General features: G+C 47.4%; 1 protein-coding gene across 3 annotated transcripts in view; it reads right to left on the bottom strand.

The window, feature by feature from the left end:
• FAM120B (family with sequence similarity 120 member B) overlaps window positions 1-22,899 on the bottom strand; it is a 121,317-nt gene that overhangs the window by 32,584 nt on the left and 65,834 nt on the right. Inside the window, exon 8 of one of the 3 annotated variants that reach the window (XM_070796592.1) lies at window positions 3,349-22,818. The exons of 1 other annotated variant lie outside the window; for it this stretch is intronic. In XM_070796592.1, coding sequence (XP_070652693.1) covers window positions 22,784-22,818 — 35 coding nt within the window. In that variant the 3' untranslated portion in view covers window positions 3,349-22,783. Of the gene's footprint in view, window positions 1-3,348; window positions 22,819-22,899 lie in introns of those variants that run through there. One more of the 3 variants, XM_070796591.1, reaches the window with a different exon arrangement.

The raw sequence follows: 22,899 nt of genomic DNA, 5'->3' as shown, positions 1-22,899 counted from the left end.
TAGCTGGAGCATTCCTTGGCATTGCCCTTCTTTGGGATTGGAATGAAAACTGACTTTTTCCAGTCCTATGGCTACTGCTGAGTTTTCTAAATTTGATGACATACTGAGTGCACCACTTTAACAGCATCATCTTTTAGGATTTGAAATAGCTCAGCTGGAATTCTATTACCTCCACTAGCTTTGTTCACAGTGATGTTTCCTAAGGCCCACTTGACTTCACACTCCAGGATGTCTGACTCTAGGTGAGTGATCACACCATCATGGTCACCATGTCAGTAAGACCTTTTTTGTATAGTTCTGTATATTCTTGCCACCTCTTCTTAATATCTTCTATTTCTGTTAGGTCCATACCATTTCTGTCCTTTATCATGCCCATCTTTGCATGAAATGCTCCCTTGATATCTCCAATTTTCTTGAACAGATCTCTAGTCTTTCCCATTCTATTGTTTTCCTCTATTCCTTTTCATTGTACCCTTAAGAAGGCTTTCTTATCTTTCCTTCCTGTTTTTGGAACTCCGCATTCAGTTGAGCATATCTTTCCCTTTCTCCCTTGCCTTTCACTTCTCTTCTTTTCTCAGCTATTTGTAAAGCTTCCTCAGACAACCACTTTGTCTGCTGGCATTTCTTTTCTTTGGGATGGTTTTGGTCACCACCTCCTATACAGTGTTATCAACCTCCACCCATAGTTCTTCAGGCACTCTTGTCTTCCAGATCTAATCCCTTAAATTGATTAATCACCTCCACTGTATAATCATTAGAAAGGAAAGGAAAGTTGATCAGTCATGTATGACTCTTTGCAACCCCATGGGCTGTAGCCTACCAGGCTCCTCCATCCATGGAATTTCCCAGGCAAGAGTACTAGAGTGGATTGCCATTTCCTTCTCCAGGGGATCTTCCTGACCCAGGGATTGAATCCAGGTCTCCTGCATTGCAGGCAGATGCTTTACTATCTGAGCCACCAGGGAAGCCCTGGTATAATCACTAGGGATTTGATTTAATCATATCTGAATGGTCTAGTGGTTTTCCCTATGTTCTTCAATTTAAGCCTGAATTTTGCAATAAGGAGCTCATGATCTGAACCACAGTCAGCTCCCAGTCTTGTTTTTGCTAATTGTATAGAGCTTCTCCATCTTCAGCTGCAAAGAACATAATAAATCTGATCTCAGTGTTGACCATCTAGTGACATCATGTGTAGAGTTGTCTCTTGAGTTTGGAAAAGGGTGTTTGCTATGACTAGCATGTTCTCTTGACAAAACTCTGTTAGCCTTTGCCTTGCTTTATTTTGCACGCCAAGGTCAAACTTGCCTGTTTTGGGGGGTATCTCCTAACTTCCTATTTTTGTATTTCAATCCCTTATGATGAAAGGGGCATCTTTGTGTGTGCGTCAATTCTAGGTGTTATAGGTCTTCATAGAACCATTCAACTTCACATTCTTTAGCATCAGCAATTGGGGCATAGACTTGGATTACTGTGATGTTGAATGGTTTGCCCTGGAAATTGTCTGAGAGGACCATTCTGTTGTTTTTGAGATTGCACCTGAGTACTGCATTTCAGACTCTTTTGTTGACTATGAGGTCTACTCCATTTCTTCTAAGGAATTCTTATCCACAGTAGTAGATATAATGGTATCTGAATTAAATCTGCCCATTCCCGTCCATTTAGTTCACTGATTCCTAAAATGTCAATGTTCAGTCTGGCCATCTTCTGCTTGCTGCTGCTAAGTCACTTCAGTCGTGTCCAACTCTGTGCAACCCCATAGACAGCAGCCCACCAGGCTCCTCTGTCCCTGGGATTCTTCAGGCAAGAATACTGGAGTGGGTTGCCATTTCCTTCTCCAATGCATGCATGCATGCTAAGTTGCTTCAGTCGTGTCCGACTCTGTGCGACCCTACGGACAGCAGTCCGCCAGGCTCCTCTGTCCATGGGATTCTCTAGGCAAGAATACTGGAGTGGTTTGCCATTTCCTTCTCTGCCATCTTCTGCTTCATCACATCCAATTTACCTTGATTCATGCACCTAACATTCCAGGTTCCTATTCAATATTGTTCTTTACAGAAACAGACTTTCCTTTCACCACCAGACACATCCAAAACTAAGCATTCTTTCCATTTTGGTCCAGCCACTTCATTCTTTCTGGAGCTGTTAATAAGTGCCCTCTGCTCTTCCCCAGTAGCGTACTGGACCTTTCCCAACCCAGGGGGCTCATCTCCCAGTCTCATGCCTTTTTGCCTTTTCATATTGTGCACAGGGTTCTCAAGGCAAGAACCCTGGAGTGCGCTGCCATTTCCTCCTCCAGTGGATCACGTTTTGTCAGAACTCTTCACTAGGACCTATCTGTCTTGAGTGGCCCTGCAAGGCAGGCTCAGAGTTTCATTGAGTTAGATAAGCCCCTTTGCCACAAGGCTGTGATCCATGAAGGGGAGGCCTTCCATATGTCAACAGAAAAAAATCCTCCTGTGGTTTCTTTCTGTACATGTCTGTTTCTCTTTTGCATTTAGACTGTTGATCTTTCTGGAATTTACTTTGATGAGGTACAGACCTAACTTTTTAGTTTTCCATGATGTTTGCCCACATGACATCAGTACAGGAAAATCATGTTGCCCAATGATTCAAACACTTTTATCATAAATTACATGTATTTGGATCTGTTTTCTGGACTTCCTAATTATCCATTTGCCAGTAACAGAAGTTTAAGATGTAACTTTGTAATGTGTTTTAACATCGGATGGGGCTAATCCCATCATTATTTTATTTTAGGTCTTGCCTACTTCTATTTTTTCATACAAATTTATATTTAACCTGTCTAGTTAAAAAGAGTCAACACTTCAGTTGGGAGTGCACGACGTGTACAGATTAACTTGCAACTGGCCTCTCCACGACATGTGCTCTCGCCCTCGCGCACAGGCGCTGCTCCCTCTGTCCCTGCTTCTCATCTCTTCCTAACCACAGCATCAGATAGTTTATCTTTTTTTTTTTTTTTGATGCTGTGATAAAAGCAACCTTTTTTTTTTTTTTTTTTTCCTATCATAGCTCCTAGTGGTTTCCAAACAGGAAGGCTGCTAACTAATTACTTTGTCAAATTCTCTTTTATTTTGTACATTTTTTCCCCAGCTGCTTCTCTATGGTTTTCCAAATATACAATGAAATAATATATAAGAAATCACTTTATCTCATCCTTTCCCATTGTGGTACTTTGTTTCTGTCTTTTGACTAAACTGCACGAGCTGGCCAGAACAGTGTGATATCAGAAACAATATCTTCTTTCTGATATTGGGGGGGGGGTGCTGTTTCCAGGGTCCCCAGGGTGCGAGCTTTCAGGCTGAGACAGCATTGATGACACTAAAGGCATACTCATCAACCTCTATTTTATTAGGAGCATTTTAAAAGCAGAGTGTATGTGAATTTCATTCGTTTGTCAGCATCTACAGAGACTATTTTTATCTTTTGCTCCACTAAATGGCGATTTATATCTACAGGCCTAGTATTGACCCATTCCTACTTCATTGGGAAAAAATGCTTAGTACTCACTAGTATATGATCCTCTTAACACACTGCTGGATTCTGTTCTCTGATTATTTATTTAGGATTTTCACACTGCTACTTATGCATTAGATTAGTTGACAGCCTTCCTTTTGTCGATCTCTTGGTGTCAATGCTGTCTGCTTTCTTCCTATGTCTGCGACGGCTTAAACACAGTTGGAACCGACGGGCAAGCGGCACGGTGGGAGTTAGCCTTTCCCACCCTGTACCCAAGTGATCTGGAAGTGGGTCTTCTACGTGCAGCTTTTAGACATTAGAAGGTATACAAGCTATGACAAAGAAACTTCTATTTTTAAAAGCAGGTGAGATAATAAAGTCTAAATAGCAGTTTTGCTTTTGGTAAAATACCACGTTTGACTTGCTCATAAGGCCATTTGGTATCTAGTAATACTTGTTAGTTAATTTGGAAGCTGAAGGCCAGGTTTTAATTTTTTTTTAAATAACACTATGCTCTCAAGCTGCAATGGTGAATGGCCAAGAAAACGTAATTTATAAGCAGCCAAGCACCTGCTTTCCTGTGTCCAGAAAGCGGCAGGACTTGCCTGCTGTCACACACTGGGTAGTTGCTGCAGGCTTCGGGGAAGTCGGGTGACCGGAGGCTGAAGGGAGGCAGCTGGGGGCCGGGTCAGAGCGTGGCCAGTGAGCCCTGGGCAGTGTGATGGGGAGGCCAGGCTGATGAAGCGACCGGGTACTGAGACCTCGCAGTGACACCAAGCCCCTGGGTCTCAGAGGATGCCACGTCCTAGAGCCACAAGTGAACCTTTACAGCAGATTCTGTGCAACTCTGGGGCCCTGCCCCCAGCTACCGGTGCACACAAGGCAGCCCAGGGCTCGGTGCTGGGCAGGCGCCTCGGGAGGGGCTCGGGGATGAGGCCGGCCATGAGACCACTCATCCCACAGGCGGCTTCTCCTTAGCCCGTGTGGACTCTCTCGGGGGCCCTGACTTCCCAGTGACTCACGAGACGCCCCAGGTCCTGCCTGGGCATCCACTCCTGCCCACACCAGATCCGGCCACACAAAGCACGGAAGGGCCCCAGAAATCCCAGCGTGGACCTTGTGCGGCCCTTCTGCCTGGTCCTGGCTCTGAGTGGTTCCACCAACACAGAGAATATGAGGGAGGGGCTGCCACGCTCTGCCCTTTTCTGATAAGCCTGGGGGGTGGGCTCCACGTGCAGGTCTGGGCAGGGCTGGTGGCAACACCTTGGCCACACATGCTCGCCCTGAGGACACGAGCAGCTGGAGGCCAGAGCTGGTCCCTGAAGAGAGCCAGGGGGAAAAACAATTGACTCGGTGTTCCTCAGTTCTAAGGGCTCAAAAATTAAAGTAACTGTAGGCAGACGGGGGGGCTTCCCAGGTGGCCCTGCTGGTAAAGAACCCTCTTGCTAATGCAGGCAGATGGGAGATGCGGGTTCAATCCATGGGTCGGGAGGATTCCCTGGAGAAGTAAATGGCAATCCACTCCGTATTCTTGCCTGGAGAAGCAGAGGAGCCTGGTGGGCTACAGTCCATGGGGTCACTAAAAGTCAGACATGACTGAAGTGACTTAGCACGCACACATGCACGCACAAGCAGAAAAGGCAGGGATCCCAGGAGAAAGAACCAGGCATGGCTTTCTCAGATAAGAAGCCATTTTTGGCCCAAATCTTTTGTGATCTGAGCCTGGACACAGTGCCTGCCTTCAAACAGGTCTCAGTATTTAATGATCTTCATGACGGTGGGGAACGTAGGAATGAAGGGAAAGCAGCCAAGAAGCAACAGTCCAGCGATAAAACAGTCCATTCCTCCTGCGAGATGTAAGGGACAACCTGATGCAGGCTTTGAACTGCTCTGCAGAGACTGAGGCCCCAGCCTGGAGCACTGAGGGATGATGCTGACCCTCCCGACTCCAGTCGGCTGAAGCCCGGCCTCTGTCCACCTTCGTCCCAGTGCTGTGCTGGACTCTCCTCTGCTCCAGCCGCATCACAAAGGTACATGGGCACTTAGCTTAAAGCTCCCCGATTCTGCTGCTTTGGGAAGGGTCCCTGGTGTTCTCCTGAGTTGCTGCAAGTAAGAAATCCTTCCTTCTCTTCTGGCACAACGCTCACCAGGAAAGGAACCCAGTTTGGGGGACTTAACAGAGGTCTGGTTTTGCCTCAGACCCCTCCTTCCCACTGGGGGCTCTCGTCCCAGCACTGACACCTGGGTAGAGGAGGGCCGAGCCTCCTGTGGGGGCTGGGACCCCCGCACTCCCTTCAGCAGGGTCTCAGTCCCACCTGAAAGCACCAACTCTCTCGGAAGCACCGCAGCTGTGCCCCCAGGGAACCTCCCCTGGCAGGACGTGGCCCCCACGACAGGGTCTATGAAGTGGTCCTGCTAATGGCTGACAAAGCCCACTCATTTGTTCCATTAAACCAGCTCCCCCAACTGCACGGGTGGCAGACATTCCCTGGCCGAGGGGCAGTGTCCCGGCAGCTGGCGCTCTCCCTGCGGGCAGAGACGCACCCTCAGACAACGGCCTGAAATCTGGGGAACGTCCACCCTGGAGTCACCTGCCAGGTGCCAGGGGAACAGAAACTCACCGCCATCCAGCTCTCAGGTTCGTTAACTCCCAACCGTAGCTGCTCCGCAGGGGATAGGGGGTGGGGGGTGGGGCAGGCCAGAGGCGGGGGGAGCACTGAGGGAGGGGGCCGAAGGCCAGGAGGCAGCCTGACCCCTCCCAGCCCCATTCCAGAGCACAGATAAAAGTGAAACCTGAGCCGGGAGTGTTTGTGTTGCCACCGCCAATCAAGGCCTCTGTCGTCATGGTAACAGGGACACTTCGGCAGCTCGAGCAGATGGTCAGTGAGCAACAGGCAACATATGCTCCGCAAGCCCGGCCACGGCACAGATGGAGGCTGGGGGGGCGCCCCTCGGTAACCGGACGTTTCCTCCTCTGCTCCCCGTCACGGGGATTAGCGCCGTGTGTGCAGTTGGGCCTCAGTTAGCAGAGCCGGCCGTAGGACGGCCAGGGCCCAGAGCCTCGTTAATAGTCCTGCCCCTCCCAGGCTGGTTCCTGCGACCTTTACAGGAGCAACGCACTTCCCTTCGGGATGGGGTGGGGGGATGGATTAAACACCTTTTGAAGCATTTCCAGGGCAGTGATGGGGCAGAGACAGGTCCCTGTGGGGACGTTTTAAACTCAAGGTTGGGAAGCACGTGGTCAGCCACTTGGCCACTAGCTAGTGTGTGACCCTGAGATTCTGTGTCTCCTGCTGTTTGGAAACATTCACTGCATTTGGTCATTAAACTTCCTTTCTGGGAGGTTTAAGTATCAGCCTCCACCCTGGCCTATAGAATACCCCTGTGCCGGGGAGAAGGGGCCTCAGAATGGCTGCTGATGACCAACAGTGTTACAGCAATTGCCCTTCCTTCAGGGTGCACTGGCCACACCCAGACTCTGGAGATGCCTTGGGCCACCTGAGGCAGAGGTGAAGCTGGGATGGCCATGTGGGCCCCAGGGCTTAGGGTTATGGGGCACGTCCTCCCGGACAGCCCCCGGGGCCTCCTCCACCAAGCCCAGCAGCGGTCACACTGTCACCAAGCTGGGCAGCGATCACACGTCACCTGGCCCGGCAGCAGTCACACTGTCACCAAGCCGGGCAGCGGTCACACTGTCACCTGGCCTGGGTCGCGTCTAGGGTTATGGGGCACGTCCTCCTGGACAGCCCCCGGGGCCCCCTGCATGAAGCCCAGCAGCGGTCACACTGTCACCTGGCCCGGCAGCGGTCACACTGTCACCTGGCCTGGGTCGCGTCTAGGGTTATGGGGCACGTCCTCCCGGACAGCCCCCGGGGGCCCCTCTCCACCAAGCCGGGTAGCAGTCACACTGTCACCAAGCCCGGCAGCGTCACACGTCACCTGCCCTGGGTCGCGTCTCCAGCAGCCCCTGCACGGGGCACACAGTAGTTGCTCATCTGTTGCTGTTTAAGTCTGACCCTGTGACCCCACGGACTGCAGCCTGTCAGGTCCCTTGTCCATGGGATTCTCCCAGCAAGAACACTGGAGCGGGCTGCCATTTCCTTCTCCAGGGATCAAACCCACATCTCCTACAGTGGCAGGCATTGTGAGTCAATGAACAAGTGACCACTCTCAGGGTTCCTAGAGCTAAGCTTCAGGTAAAATTTGTGCAGATGATACTGAATTGGAAACGACCATCACTGAGAGACATTCTGTGACTGAAGTAAAAGTTTTAGAAAGCAGACATAACTCAGGCATCCTGGCCACCACGGTGAACCCACCGGGACTGGAACCCTGCGTGGGCCAGAGGCAGGGGAAGAGCAGCCATCAGAAGGCCTGAGCACCACCGGCTAGAAAAATAAACGATAACATTTATTCCAGGTAAAGAGGAGGCTTGTGTGGTCCCCGCGGAGAGGGAGACTCAAACAGAGAGACAAGAGACAGGAGGCAGGAGGGAGCTGAACATCCACCAGGCAGTCAGGGAGAGCCCATCAACGCGTGCTTGTAGTACGCCAGTGTCAGTGATCTCAGCAAACTCCACCACACCCACTAAAGCTTGACTTTAGAAGCGTGCTATACGCTACTACATACTGGACGATAAACAGCAAGACCCTACTGTATAGAACAGTGAACTATATTCAATATCCTGTGGTAAAGCATAATGGAGAATGTGAAAACAAATGCATATAAACATGTAAGTCACTCTGCTGTACACCAGAAACTAACAACATTGTAAACATCAACTACACTTAAATTAAAAAAGAAAAAAAAAAAAAGCATGCGTTGCTTTCTTACTGGTTTGTTTTAAATAGTTATTGCTGCTGCTGCTGCTAAGTCGCTTCAGTCGTGTCTGACTCTGTGCAACCCCATAGACGGCAGCCCACCAGGCTCCCTCGTCCCTGGGATTCTCCAGGCAAGAACACTGGAGTGGGTTGCCATTTCCTTCTCCAACGCATGAAAGTGAAAAGTGAAAGTTGCTCAGTCGTGTCCGACTCTTTGCGACCCCATGGACTGCAGCCTACCAGGCTCCTCCCTCCATGGGATTTTCCAGGCAAGAGTACTGGAGTGGGGTGCCATTGCCTTCTCCGAAATAGTTATTAGGCTTTGCAAAAAAAAAAAAAAGAACCCACAAAAGTTTACTAATATTCATCCCTAGTAAAAATGATGCAAATAAAATGCTTTGAACTCAGCAGCATGTGGGAGGAAGCAGTCTTGGTGTGGCCACACTGGGGCGGGAGGGGCCCGTGTGGAGGGGTGCAGGGCCCTCCACAACCAGACAGAATACCTGCCCGAGGGTGAGCTCTCCAAGCAGAAGCGAGGCCCATGCAGGGCAGCAAAACCAGACGGATCTAAGGGCTGGCAGTCATGGTTGATCTGCTTTTTTAGCAACAAACTTACCTGCATAAAAGTCTGAAGTCAGAGGTGGTTCTGAATCAGTTGCCCTGGATCTCTCATGTAACCTGACCCATTTCACAGCCCATCAAAGGTCCCTGAGCTTGGGCTGCATTTGCTCCAACGTGACGTGACCATGAGACAGAGGAAACCGAGGCACAGGACAGTCACCTTCTGAGAACAGACCAGAGTTCACGTCCCACATCCTTCCTTGGCTCCTGTGGTTGAGGTCGCTGCTGGCAAGGTTTCAGGATGCCTTCTGTCTCCTCCGCAGTGAACTGCTTGCTCCTCCCTTGCCCTCAGTTCTGATGCTTTCTGTCCACAGAAGTCAGGCCGTGGGGGTCTGACCACAGGCCACAGAATGGACTCACGCAGTGTGGGCATGTCAGGGCCGAAGGGAAAGAGCCAACCCCACACAGCGGCCCCGTGACAGCACATGGCCTCTGGGGACACGGCCCCTGGCAGAGTCATCGACTCCTACAGGCCCTGACAAGTCTGCCCTGCGGCTGACGAGCCTTGAGTGCAGGGGGGATGCACGGCCCAGGCCAGGCTCAGAGGCAAGTCCCCTGGAAACTCCTGGTGGCCCCAGCACCTGCAGGGCAAGTGGAGATAAAACCTGACCCCAGCAGCCCCACCTCAAGGGGCTCCGACACCTTTGCTTCTCAGACAGTGTTTCTAAGATTCAGCTCTCCTGAGAAACTCTAGACAGCTGGGGAGCCCAGGTCTCAAGTGTCAGGGCTCCAAGGGCAGGTGTCAGCAGCCACCCTTCCCAAAGGTGCCCTGGAAGCAGAACACACCACACGTTCCTCTGTTCCAGTTACTCTGAACATGTCCTGAGCCCCAAGTCGGACACTCCCTTCCCTTGGGCTACCTGGCTAAGAAGCAGCTTTGCACAGACAGGAGGAGAGTCAAGTCTTACCTGGACCCAGGGGACAGAGTCTCCCACACAAGTGTCATGTCAGCGTGTCTGCCCACAGAACAGCTGCACCACGCACGTGGCACCCGCCCCCCACCCCGTGGTCCTGCACCCTGGGGCTCTGACCCCTCCATCCAGCCTCCTCCAGGCTTCCCTGCATGAGCTTTTGGCCCTTTTGTTACAATTTATACCCTACAACTCTTCCCACATTTCATCTCTAGAGGTGCTAAAGTTGTCATTTCAGGAAAGCAATACAAAAACAGTTTTGTTGCCAATGATGAAATTTGAGACTTCAAGCAAAAATCAGAATTCAGAGTCCTTGTGAGAGCCACAGCTGCCGGAGGTTGTCTACACAGAAGAGACCTCTGATGGGGCTGCCGACAACGTGGCCGCTGTCTCTCGTGAGGGAGTGCGCTGGCGCTCAGAGCCGCAGGCCTCAGCGAGCCGTGTTTCCCACATGACCAAGCAGGTCACACACCTGCGCACCCAGAGGGCAGGGCAGACGGGCGGCTATCACACGCACTCACCGAGGTCACTGAGGGGGTTTGGGTTCCACGGCAGCTGCCTTCAGAGAACTCCCGCCTGCAGAGTTTGGGGTCGTTTCCAGGAAGACTGTCCACACATCTCTGAAGAGGCCACGAGGGCCACCTGCCCTTGAACCACAAGCCTGTGGCTGGCCCACCCCTCAGAGAGCAGCGCACTCCTGCAGACAGGTGGCTGTCTTTCCTAAACCCGGACACTGAGTGCGTCTGCAAAAGAGCAACTGCTGCTCTTCTAACTCTGGGGCAATGCAGGGCTTCCACTGGGAATAAGAAATGTCCTCGTGTAGTTGGTGTATTTTTACTTTTAAATGAATTAATAAATACGCATTTAAACTTTTTATCATTTTAAATTTCTAATACAGTAACTGAGAGTCCTCCACAGTTTCCAGATGTAAAGGGGCCTAAGACCAGCAAGAAGAACTGTCCCTAAGGGGATGAGAGGCATGTTTTCCATGATCTCCATGCACTTGCTGGAGTCCAGCAAACCTGGGAGCCCACCACGACAACAGCTGCTACTCCGTGAATGAGGAAGCTCTCAGTATCCGAACATAAGGCCACTCTCCTGACACCTGTCCACACAAGCTCAGAAATACTGACAGCCAGCTCTTTATAATGTGCTATGAGCACGTTCATGAGAGTCAAAGACTGAACCTCACTACACACCAGCCTGGATAAAAACAACTCTAAATCAGCCTTAAGATTTGGAAAGGTCCAATTTTCAGAAGGAAGTATGCTGAAACCTAGAATATCAGAAAAGAGCAAAGAAGAAAAGGATTTCTGAGGGGGAAAAAAGGGTATGACTCTTTGGGGAAGACTTTTCAGAATGAAATAAAATTCTGTAACCTTAAGTTGGCGATTGTCCTCTAGGACGTAAAAAATACTGCCGAGTCACAGCCCCTTCAGCACTTCAGCACTGTCTTCTCAGAGGCAGCTTGTTTCGGGGCTAACGCCAAAGCTTCTAAAGAATTCCCTTCTTGGGAGGCAAATATGCACTCCCCTCGCCTGAGCACACGTGACCTGTCACCACGCTGCTCTGGGGACAGGAAGGTTGGGGTCACACCAGACGCAGGTCAGTGGCTCAGACTGTCTCAATATCTCTTCACAATGGAAAGGCTTTTATCTTCATTTGGATCTGAAGTTAAGGGCTGTGGCTTGACTCAATAGACAGATTGGTGGCCTAAATTAATCAAATTATCTGCTCTTCCTGTATTTTAACAACTACACAGATCAGAATAGGAGAGTATATCTCATGCCATTTTACACACTTCAGTCAGCTGCTAACACAGAGGGCTGACAGGATGAATCAAACCAAGAAACAGGTCTTGGACAGTGTTTCACTCTCAGTGCTGGATGTGCCTCAAAGAACACAGGCTGAGAAGACAAGACTGTAGCCACAGCCAGTGAGAAAGCCTATAGCCCATCAAACCTTGCTGGGCTATGCTGCTGCTGCTGTTGCTTCAGTCGTGTCCAACTCTGTGCGACCCCACAGACAGCAGTCCACTAGGCTTCTCTGTCCCTGGGATTCTCCAGGCAAGAACACTGGAGTGGGAGTTTTACTAAATTCAGTGCATCTAGTGGAGACCAGGGCCTGCGTGTGAGGCTGCAGCCTGGGGCCCACCCCTTCCCCTCACGCCCCCTTGCCTCCTCCAGCTCCCATCTCTAGGCAGAGGTGGGCTCTGAGCTGCTGTCCGCGGAGGTTGGTAGTCAGCACCGGCACGTGGACCCCTCGTGACCACCCTGTGTCTGGTGGGCCTGTGACCTAGATCTCCAGGAGAGCAGCTTTCCAGGAACCATGGACATGGAGCCTAATCTGGTTTGCAGAGGTGGCTGCTTCTCTTTCTTTTTAGAATAGATGACTTGCCCAACAGAGAAGGCTCAAGGTAACTTTTTCATCTAACCTCTAATAAAGCTGGTCTTCGCTATCTGCTTTTTCACTGAGAACTATACATGTCCTGCAGACCAGGACTGTTTCCACAGGAGGCAGGCTTAGGGGGAGGCTGCTTGGCCTGGCCTGGGCCCTGGGGACAGTGAGGGTCCTGCGGACAAGGCACAACTCACCGTCTGGAGTGTCACCAGATTGAGAGTCACTTTTCTAACAGGACCTCCTGTGCAGGTGGCTCATGTGAGGGAACGTGTGCCAACTGCAGGCTACATCACCTTCGTGTGATGGGACCAACCCTGCAGAGCCAGCCTCCAGCCCTTAATGCTTCCCAAAGGGCTCCTGGAACGCTTGGGAGACGAAGCCATGGAAGAAAAAACATGAGTCAGCTTTTGCCAGAGTAACAGGGAGGCAGCCAGCTCAGCTGTGGGTCATGCTGGCATCAAACAGGAGGAGGTTACTGCCGGGCCCCCGAACACACCTGGCAGGCAGGCCGGGTCCCCTCTGCCCACATGGAGCTGCAGCTTTCCCAGGGATGCAGTTCCTCGTCTGACATCACAGTCTGCACGGCCTTGAGCCTGCTCATCCCCAAGCCAGCGGGATGGGTCGGGCGAGGAATCCACTGGGCACCAAGCCACACTGACACTGAAGACCTGGTGAGGATGTCTGGCCACCTGCGTGTTGCCTGCTGAAGCTTCAGCATCACAGACAAAACACAGACTCACCTCACATGTCCTTTGTTTTCCTTTTGCAGTTTTCTTTTTTTTTCTTTTTGTGAACCAGGAAATATTGGTTCCTACTTATTTTTCTTCTTAAGCAGCAACAGAGGCCTGGAAGAGCTTTAAACAAGAAATTCAAAGAATGGGGGAAAAAATGAACATAACCAAGTTTGGGTTCTGAAACCTGAAATCAGATGTATTAAACCCAAATAATGAGTACTTTGGGTTTCTCTGGTGGCTCAGCAGTGAAAGAATCCACCTGCAATGCAGGAGGTAAAGAGATGTGGTTGGATTCTGGGGTCAGGAAGATCCCCTGGAAGAGGAAGTGGCAACCCGCTCCAGTCTTCTTGCCTGGAGAATCCCATGGACACGGAAGCCTAGCGGGCTACACAGCGTCATGAAGAATAGACACGACTGAGGGACGCCACCACGATGAGTGCTTTAGAAATACCCACTTGAACTGAGACAGACACAGCCTCCCCGCCCCTCAGGTTCCACATGCACCTTCCACAGAGGCTTTTGCTGCACGGCTCCGGCAGGAGCCCTTCTGAAACCCAGGCCCCAAGCGCTCCAGTTCAAGGAAGCAGTGGCGAGGCCGCAGCCCGGGTGGTGAGGGGACGAAGTGAGGACAGCCCCGCACCCCAGCCGCAGGGTGCGCAGCCTCTGGGCAGGGTCAGCCCAGCCCCCGTCCAGGCACCATGGCCAAGCCTTGCTCCCTGCAAGGCCCTGATGCCCCAGTGCTGCCCCTGCATGGGGCTGACCATGCCACCCCATCAAAGCCCTCCTCTGAGCACGGCCACAGGGAGCTGCTGAGGTTGTGACACTGTCTGCTTTGTAGTTTCCTTCCACACACAGGACGCCTTACACAGAAAGCTGTATGAAGGAAGAGCTGCTGAGCTTAAGGAGTCTAATGTGTGTCTGCAAGTATTCAAATACCGTTAGAACAATAAATTGGCACAGGAAATCACCTTTTTCCACTTAAGGAAGAACACGTGACTTACAATTCTCTCCAACAGTGACAGAAGAGGCAGGTGTTGACTGGACTGTCTGGATCATAAGCCAAGTGAGCCTCCCTGGCACCTGCATCTTCTGGGGCTGCTGGTCCTTCCTGCCAGTACCTGATGGCTTCCTAAGTGGGAGGGCCTGGGCGTGCAGGGGGTGGGCAGGACAGGAGTGGGGGAGCATCACACCTGAAGGTGCGAGCCGCATGTCTGCTGCACGTGTCTGCATGTGCTGCATGTGTGCTTCACATGTCTGTGCATGTGTTGTGCATGTGTCTGCATGTGCTGCACATGTCACTGTGTGCCGTGTGTGTATCTGTGTGTGTGCTAAATGTATGCATGTGCCGTGCACGTCTCCATGTGTGCTGCATGTGTGGGTACTGCACATGTCTGTGCATGTGCTGGGCACGTGTCTGTGTTCAGGTGGACAGACGCATGCCCACACCCTCCTACTCCACATCTTCCCTGACATCACTCTCCTCCTGTGAATTGTGGAATGTAGTACTTTCATCATTTCTAAAAGTCATTTTATTTCCTCAATAAAAATGTACTTGCCCTTCAAAGAGGGAGTGTGTGTACAGAATGTACAGCAAGCAGAGCTGTCACCTGTGCCTGGGATCAGGAAGCATGGGAAGCTAAGCAGAGAGGCCTGGGAGACCATGCGGCTGGTGGGGCCTGGGGCCAAATTCCTTGAGGCCGGTGAGCACTGAGTGCACAGCAGGGCTGGCGAAGGCTACAGAAAGGGAGCACGAGGGACCAACATCAGGCTGCTGGAGGGACTATTGAGTCAAGGCTGTTCAAATCATCCCAAGAGTCATGCTGGGAAGACTGAGCCAGGAGCCCACATCTGGAGAATCTGAAGGGCAGCAGAAAGCATGGTGGTGGGGTAGATGACACAAGAGCTGAAGTTCATGGTTTTTACGGGGGGCGGGGCGGAATGCTCCGTTCAGGAGAGCATTTCCACAAATGGTCACAGCAATACTGTCTCCTATGCTCTTCCAGAACCCCACTCCTTTCCCACTGAGAGGAAAGTCTATTTCATCTCCACCTGAAGCTAGACGCCTTTCTGGCTACCTTATGACAGAATATGGCAGAAGAGCATGACTTACTAGGTTATAAAAGGTGACATGGCTTCTGCCTGGTTCTTTAGCTTGAGGGGCACTTACCTTGGTATCCAGTTGCCATGATGGGAAGAAGCCCCAAAAAGCCCCTGCTTGTGCATGTGTCTGCGTGTGCTCTATTTATCTGCACGTGTGCTGTGCATGTGTCTGCGTGTCTTCATGTGTGCTGTGCATGCGTCTGCATGTCTTCATGTGTGCTGTGCATGTGTCTGTGTCTGCACGTGTGCTGTGCATGTGTCTGCGTGTCTGCATGTGTGCTGTGCATGCATCTGCGTGTCTTCATGTGTGTTGTGCATGCGTCTGCATGTCTTCATGTGTGCTGTGCATGCGTCTGCGTGTCTTCATGTGCTGTGCATGCGTCTGCGTGTCTGCATGTGTGCCGTGCATGCGTCTGCGTGTCTGCGTGTCTGCCGTGCATGCGTCTGCGTGTCATGTGTGCCGTGCATGCATCTGCGTGTCTTCATGTGTGCCGTGCATGCGTCTGCGTGTCTGCACGTGTGCTGTGCATGCGTCTGCGTGTCTGCACGTGTGCTGTGCATGCGTCTGCGTGTCTTCACGTGTGCTGTGCATGCGTCTGCGTGTCTGCACGTGTGCTGTGCATGCGTCTGCGTGTCTGCACGTGTGCTGTGCATGCGTCTGCGTGTCTGCACGTGTGCTGTGCATGTGTCTGCGTGCCTTCATATGTGCTGTGCATGCATCTGCGTGTCTGCACGTGTGCTGTGCATGTGTCTGCGTGTGCTCTATGTATCTGCATGTGTGCTGTGCATGTGTCTGTGTGCTGCACGTGTCTGTGCCTGTGCTGAACCATCACTTCACACAGTTATCATTTGTGTGTGTGTGTAGGGGGAGTGAGAACATTCTATTAGCAAATTTCAAGTATATATTATATTATTACCAACACGGCTGCCGTGCTACACATCAAATCCCAGGAACTCATTCATCTCATAACTGAAAGGTTGTTCATTTTGACACATATTTTCCCATTTCTCCAACCTTCCAGCCCCTGGCAAACACTATTCTATTCTCTTTACAAGTTCAACTTTTTTAGATTCTACATGTAAGTGGTATCATGTAGTACTTGTCTTTTTGTGTTTGGCTTACTTCACTTAGCATAATGACCTACAAGTTTATCAACACTGCCACAAATAACAAATTTTTTTTTTTTTTTCAAAAAACTGGATATTCCTTTCATATATATACACCGTAATTTCTTTATTCATTCATCAAATGAGTGAATAAAGGATGATTAGGTTATTTATATAGCTTGGCTCTTGTGAACAGTGTGGAAATGACACTGGAATGCAGGTGTCTCTGCGATACTGATTTGCTTTCCTTTGGATATATCCAGCAGAATTGGGATCGCTGGATCATATGGTAGTGCTATTTTTAATTTTTTGAGGAAACGTCTATACTGTTTTCTATAGTAGCTGTACTATTTTACATTCACAAGTGTACAAGGATTCCTTTCTCTCTACATCTTCACTGACATTTGTTGTCTCGTCTTGATGAGAGCCATTCTGACAGTTGTAAGGTGATATCTCCTTGTGGATTTGATCTGCATTTTCCTGATATCAATAATACTGAACATCTTTTCATATACCTGCTGTCCATTTGTATGTCTTCTTTTGATAATAGTCTATTCCTTTGTCCATTTTTCCAATTATCTGCTTTCTTGCTAATGAGTTATATGAGTACCTTATATATTTTGGATATTACCTCCTTATTAGGTATGGTTTGCAAATACTCTAAACCGTTCTGGAGGCTGGCTGTTCATTTTCTTCATTATTCCTTCTGCTTTTGTTTGATGTACTTCCACTTGTTTATTTTTACTTTTGCTGCCTGTGCTTTTTGATGTCACATCCAAAAGGAAAAAAAATACTACCAAGATGAATGTCAAGGTTATTACCTACATTTTCTTCTAAGAATTTCAAAAATTTAGGTTATTTAAGTCTTGAACACATTTCAAATTGATTTTTGTGTATGCTGTAAAGGTTCAACTTCATTGTTATGTGACTATCCAGTTTTCCCAACATCATTTATTGATGAGACTTCTTAGAGACCTTGTGGAAGATTAGTTGATTAATGTATAAGGGTTTATTTGGGGGCTTTTTATTCTGTTCTACTGATGTATATGTCAGCTTTTATACCAAAACTGTAGTTTTGGTTACTTTACTGTGTAATATAGTTTGAAATCAGGAAATGTGACCCTCCAAGCTCTTTTCTCATTTCTCAATATTGCTTTGGCTATGTGGGGTATTTTGTGGTTCCATGCAAATTTTAGGATTGTTTGTTCTACTTCTGTAAAATGCCACTGGAATTTTGGTAGAGACTGTATTGAGTCTGTAAATCACTCAGGGAAGAATGGACATTTTAACAATATTAATTCTTCTAACCCATGAACACGGGGTATCTTTCCATTTGTTTGTGTCCTCTTCAATTTCTTTCATCACTGTTTTGTAAGTTTCAGTAAGCAGATCTGCTACCTCTTAGTTAAACTTACTTCTAAGTACGTCATTCTTTTTGATGCTCTTATAAATAGAATTGTTCTCTTCTTTTTTTGATACTCTGCTGTTGTTGTTCAGTTGATAAGTTGTGTCCAACTCTTTGCAACCCCATGGACTGCAGCACACCAGGCTCCTCTGTCCTCCTCCACTATCTCCCAGGGTTTGGGCAAATTTGCCCATTGAGTCACTGATGTCATCAACCATTTCATTCTCTGCTGCCCCCTTCTCCTTTTGTCTTCAATCTTTCCAATCGTGAGGGTCTTTTCCAATGAGTCAGTTCTTCACATCAGGTGGCCAAAGTATTGGAGCTTCAGCTCCAGCATTAGTCCTTCCAATGAATATTCAGGGCTGATTTCCTTTAGGATTGACTGGTTTGATCTCCATGCAGTCCAAAAGACTCTTTCGAGTCTTCTCCAGCACCACAATTTGAAAGCATCAACTACCTGGCACTCAACGTTCTTTATGGTCCAACTCTGTTGTCAGTGTACAGAAATCCAGCTGCTTTTTTGTATGCTGACTTTATATCCTACAATCATTTACTTATTCTAACACTTCTCTGGTGGAGTCTTTAAGGTTTTCTATATATGAGATCATGACATCTGCAAACAGGTTTTACTTCTTCCTTTCCAATGTAGATGTCTTTTATTTCTTTTTCTTGCCTAACTACTCCGGCTAGAAAGTATTATGTTGCATAGAAATAGTGACAGTGGGCACCCTTGTCACATTGCTGGTCTTAGAGGAAAAGCCTTCAATCATTCGCCATCATGTATGATGTCAGCTGTGGATTTGTCATATACGGCCTTTATTATGTTGAGGTACATTCTTTTTATACTTAATTTGTTGAAAGTTTTTATCATGAAAGGATGTTAAAATGGACATATATAAATAAATGTAAACGTACAAATGTAAATATATAAGGAAAATATTAAAACTAAAATAAATTAAAACTAAAGAGAGAGACAGATAGCAATGTAATAATATCATAATATTAGTACTGACAATAATTGCTTTTAACAATGGGTAGTAGAATCATCCTAAAAGAGAATCAATAAACACTGAACTTGAACTGGTTTATATCAAGTGGGCTTAACAGACTTATGTAGAACATTTCCAACCAATAGCAGAATATACAGTCTTCTTAGGTAAAAACAACATAATATTCTCTAGGACTGATATGTTAGTCCACAAAACAAATCTTAAAAATTTAAGGCTAATGTTACATCAAGTGTATTTTCCAATAACAACTGTTGTTATTGCTCAGTCACTAAGTCATGTCCGACTCTTTGTAATTCCATGGATTGCAGCACACCAGGCTTCCCTATCCCTCACCATCTCCTGGAATTTGCCCAAGGGTAACAATGCTATGAAACTAGAAATCAATAAGAGGAGGAAAACTGGAAAATTCACAAATCTGTGGAAACTAACACATTCTTGACCAAGCAATAAGTCAAGGAAGAAATCAAAAGGAAAATCAAAATGTATCTTCAGGCAAGCAAAAATGGAAACACAACATAAAAAAACTTAACGCAATAAAAGCAGTTCTAAGAGTGAAGTTTATAGCAATAAAGCCGTATATTAAAAAAGAAAGATCTCAAACCATGTAACGTTGCACTTGAAAGAACTAGGAAAAGAACATACTAAGTCCAAACACGGCAGAGAGTGTGTGTGTGCATTGTTTCAGTCTTGTCTGACTCTGTGCAGCCCCATGGACTAGCCCGCCAGGCTCCTCTGTCCATGGGGTTCTCTAGGACAATACCAGAGTGGGTTGCCATGCCCTCCTCCAGGGGATCTTCCGGACCCAGGGATCAAACCCACGTCTCTTATGTCTCCTGCACTGGCAGGCCTGCTCTTTAACATTAGCACCACCTGGGAAGCCTGAACTTACCAAGACTGAATTACAATGAGACAGACATCAGAACAGACCAATGAGCCAGGAACTAAAAGCATTCCAACAAAAGCTCAGGACCAAATGGCCTCACTGGTGAGTTCTATTAAACATTCAAGGAAGAATTAATGCTAACCCTTCTTAGACTCTTTCAAAAAACTGAAGGGAAAGGAATACTGCCAATCTCATTTTACAAGGATAGCGTCACCCTGATACTGAAAACAGCCAAGGACACCAGAAGAAAAGAAAATCACAGGCCAATATCCCTAATGACTACTGATGCAAAAATCCTCAACAAAGCATGTGTGTGGGCTCAGTCGCACGATCGTGTCCAACTCTTTGCAACTCTATGGATTGGACAGTGCAGTGGTGGTGCAAGAAGTTGTGCAAAGGAGACGGGAGCCCTGAAGATGAGGAGCGCAAGGGCCGGCCATTGGGAGTTGACCATGACCAGCTGAAAGCCACCACTGAAGGTGACCTTCTTACGACCTTCTTACAACTACATAAGCAGTTGCTGAAGAACTCAACATCGACCATTCTACAGTCATTTGGCATTAAGCAAATTGGGATGGTGAAAAACACGATAAATGGGTGCCTCGTGAGCTGACCAAAGATTAAAAAATCGTCACTTTGAAGTGTCATCTTCTCTTATTCTGCACAACAACGAACCATTTCTTGGTTGGATTGTGACATGCAACGAAGAGTAGATTTTATACAACTGGTGATGTGCTTCCCAAAGCCAAACTTGCACCAAAACAAGGTCATGGTAACTGTGGTCCCCATTCACCATGGTGGTCTGCTGCTGGGCTGATCCACTACAGTTTTCTGAATCCCGCTAAAACCATTATATCTGAGAAGCACACTCAGCAAATCGATGAGATGCACCAAAAACTGCAACGCCTGCAGCCCACACTGGTCAACACAAGGGCCCAATTCTCCACGACAACACCAGGCTGCACATTGCACAACCACCGCTTCAAAGTTGGAAGGACCGGGTTATGAAGCTTTGCGGGTGCACCATGGTCACAGCAGGCGAGTGCCAGCCAACAACCACTTCCTCACACATCTCAACCACGCCTTGCAGGGGAAACACTTCCACAGCCAGGAGGAGGCAGAAAACGCTTTCCAAGAATTCGTCAAATCCCAAAGCATGGATTTTTATGCTACAGAAATAAGCTTATTTCTCACTGGTAGAAATGTATTGATTGCAATGGCTCCTATTTTGATTAATAAAGAAGTGTTTGAGCCTAGTTATAATGATTTAAAATTCACGGTCCAAAACTTTTCCATCAACTTAATATCAGCAAACTGAATTCAATAGTACACTAAAAAGACTGTACACCTTGAGCACCTGGAACTTATCTCAGGAATGCAAGGATGGTTCAACATTCCCAAATCAATCAATGTGATATACCACAATAACAAAATGAAAATGAAAAATTATATGATTATCTCAATAGATGCAGAAAAGGCATCTGACAAAATTTAACATCCTTTTTCTTCACAAAGATCCCAATATGTTGGATTGTAAAATGTCTTCTAAATAACTTTTAAAAAGTGAAATTACATTTCATTATGAATAATAATACTTTTATTTTCATTTTAAAACTGATATATGGAACCTTCATCAGAAGACTTAACTGCAGAGATAATATACCACCACCAAAATTAGAAAAAAAAATAACTGCACTGGTTTTCCAAATGTAGTAAAGATTTTATCAACTCAATGGCTTTACTTAAGCATGCTAAATGAACATAAAATATTTTACTGACAAGTTAGAATTTACTTATGAAGGGGGGAAATGATATTCATGGAAGTCTACTCTTCTAGTCTAAGGAATGAGAGATTTACTTCAAAGTTATACAAATAAGCAACAAAGAAGTGAAATTTCTAGAAGCAGTAGTGGTATCAAATTAGCAAAAACAAAACGAATAGAATGTTAAACATTTAGACAGGAAACCTACATATAAAAAAATTCTATTTCTAAGACTGGGAAATAAGGCTATAGGTTCCAAATGACTGCATGAGAAGTGACTAGACATGCAGATGTCCTGAGGAAGGACCTGTAGGAAGTGAATGGGAGCCCATACTTCTTTTTGGTACATAATAGCAAATGAAATTCTAAAGCAAAGCAAGGAGCCTGCACACAGATCTGTCAGTCAGGCTAAAGCATCAAGTGCAAAGATACAAACTGCACTGTGATTTGCTTAGGGTTTATTTTGTTTTAATGACATCAGCTGAAAGACATGTCTTGTGAGTGCCGGCAAGCACAGACTGAGAGGCTCTCCTGGGTGCGGGTGCAGCCTGGAAGGTGGATTGGCAGTCACAGCAGCTCCAGGCCAAAGGGAGACAGCTGCTAACCTAATCCCTAATCTAGATTATTTTCAATTATCAAAATACCCAGGGGCCAGGACAATTTGGGGCTTAAAATTTCAATTCTTACATTATGTGAAAATTCTTTCATGAACAGAATGTCTCTGAACTTGGATTCATTTAGAATATTTTTTAACAACAAGAGCCCTCAGGGCTCACAGATAAAGAGCAACAGATGTCCTACTTATTAGCAGTATCATAAATTAGGCTTCCTGACACTCAACTACTGCTTCTCTCTACATGGTTTGCAGGCTTCCTGTCTGATGCCTAATGTGTGCTGAATCCAGGTGTCTTCACAGGCACAGGCTCTGGGCTGCAGCAAATTCTAAATGAAAGGGTACAACAACTGAAACAGACCCATGCGTCACAGGCAGTGTCAAGACCATGCAGTCACCTCTCCCACCAAAAAGGCGAGAAGGAAGCTGGTACATCTTTCTCTGTGAAGGTACAGTTGGAAACTTTACTTCTGGTTACAATTTATGATTAATAATTTCTGGAAAATGATACAGCTTATTAGACATCATGTCTTAAAAGATTAGATCATCTGGGAAATATCCTCACAGTCTAGTATTAAAGTTAAAAAAAGTGGGATATAATAAGATTTCAATTCATTAAAAGAATCAACAGATGCAGACCGGCATGAAGACGTTAACCATAGCTGTTTGGGGACATGGAGTCAGGACGACGTCTACAGGTAAGCCCACAAAGGCGTTTTAAAGTCGAATGAGGAAGAAGGCTGAAATAGATGCTTTTCCTCTTGAAGTGACTCTGGGTCTGGAACCCCCGGCGAGCCTCTCCTCAGATGACTTCACTCTGAAGGAGGGTCCAGAGGGTCCAGAGGCTTCACTCTGGTTTGATAGCCAGACTCTGCGGCTTCTTCTGTGCACACTTTTTCTAGAGAAAGCAAACTTACCTTGAAACCAAGTTGGGAGGTTTTAACATCTGAATTCTTTTAAAAGTTTGGTACTTGCTATGAAAGATTTATGGTATAAAGACAGATGTTTTACTCCAATCTTTGATAGAACTGATTTATTCTGAAGATGTTAAGTGG

The sequence above is a fragment of the Bos indicus genome, chromosome 9 (genome assembly GCF_029378745.1).
Source record: "Bos indicus isolate NIAB-ARS_2022 breed Sahiwal x Tharparkar chromosome 9, NIAB-ARS_B.indTharparkar_mat_pri_1.0, whole genome shotgun sequence".
In the NCBI taxonomy this organism is placed as follows: domain Eukaryota; kingdom Metazoa; phylum Chordata; class Mammalia; order Artiodactyla; family Bovidae; genus Bos; species Bos indicus.
The sequence above is the reverse complement of the archived record's forward strand: the minus strand, read 5'-3'. Positions and strand labels throughout refer to the sequence as shown.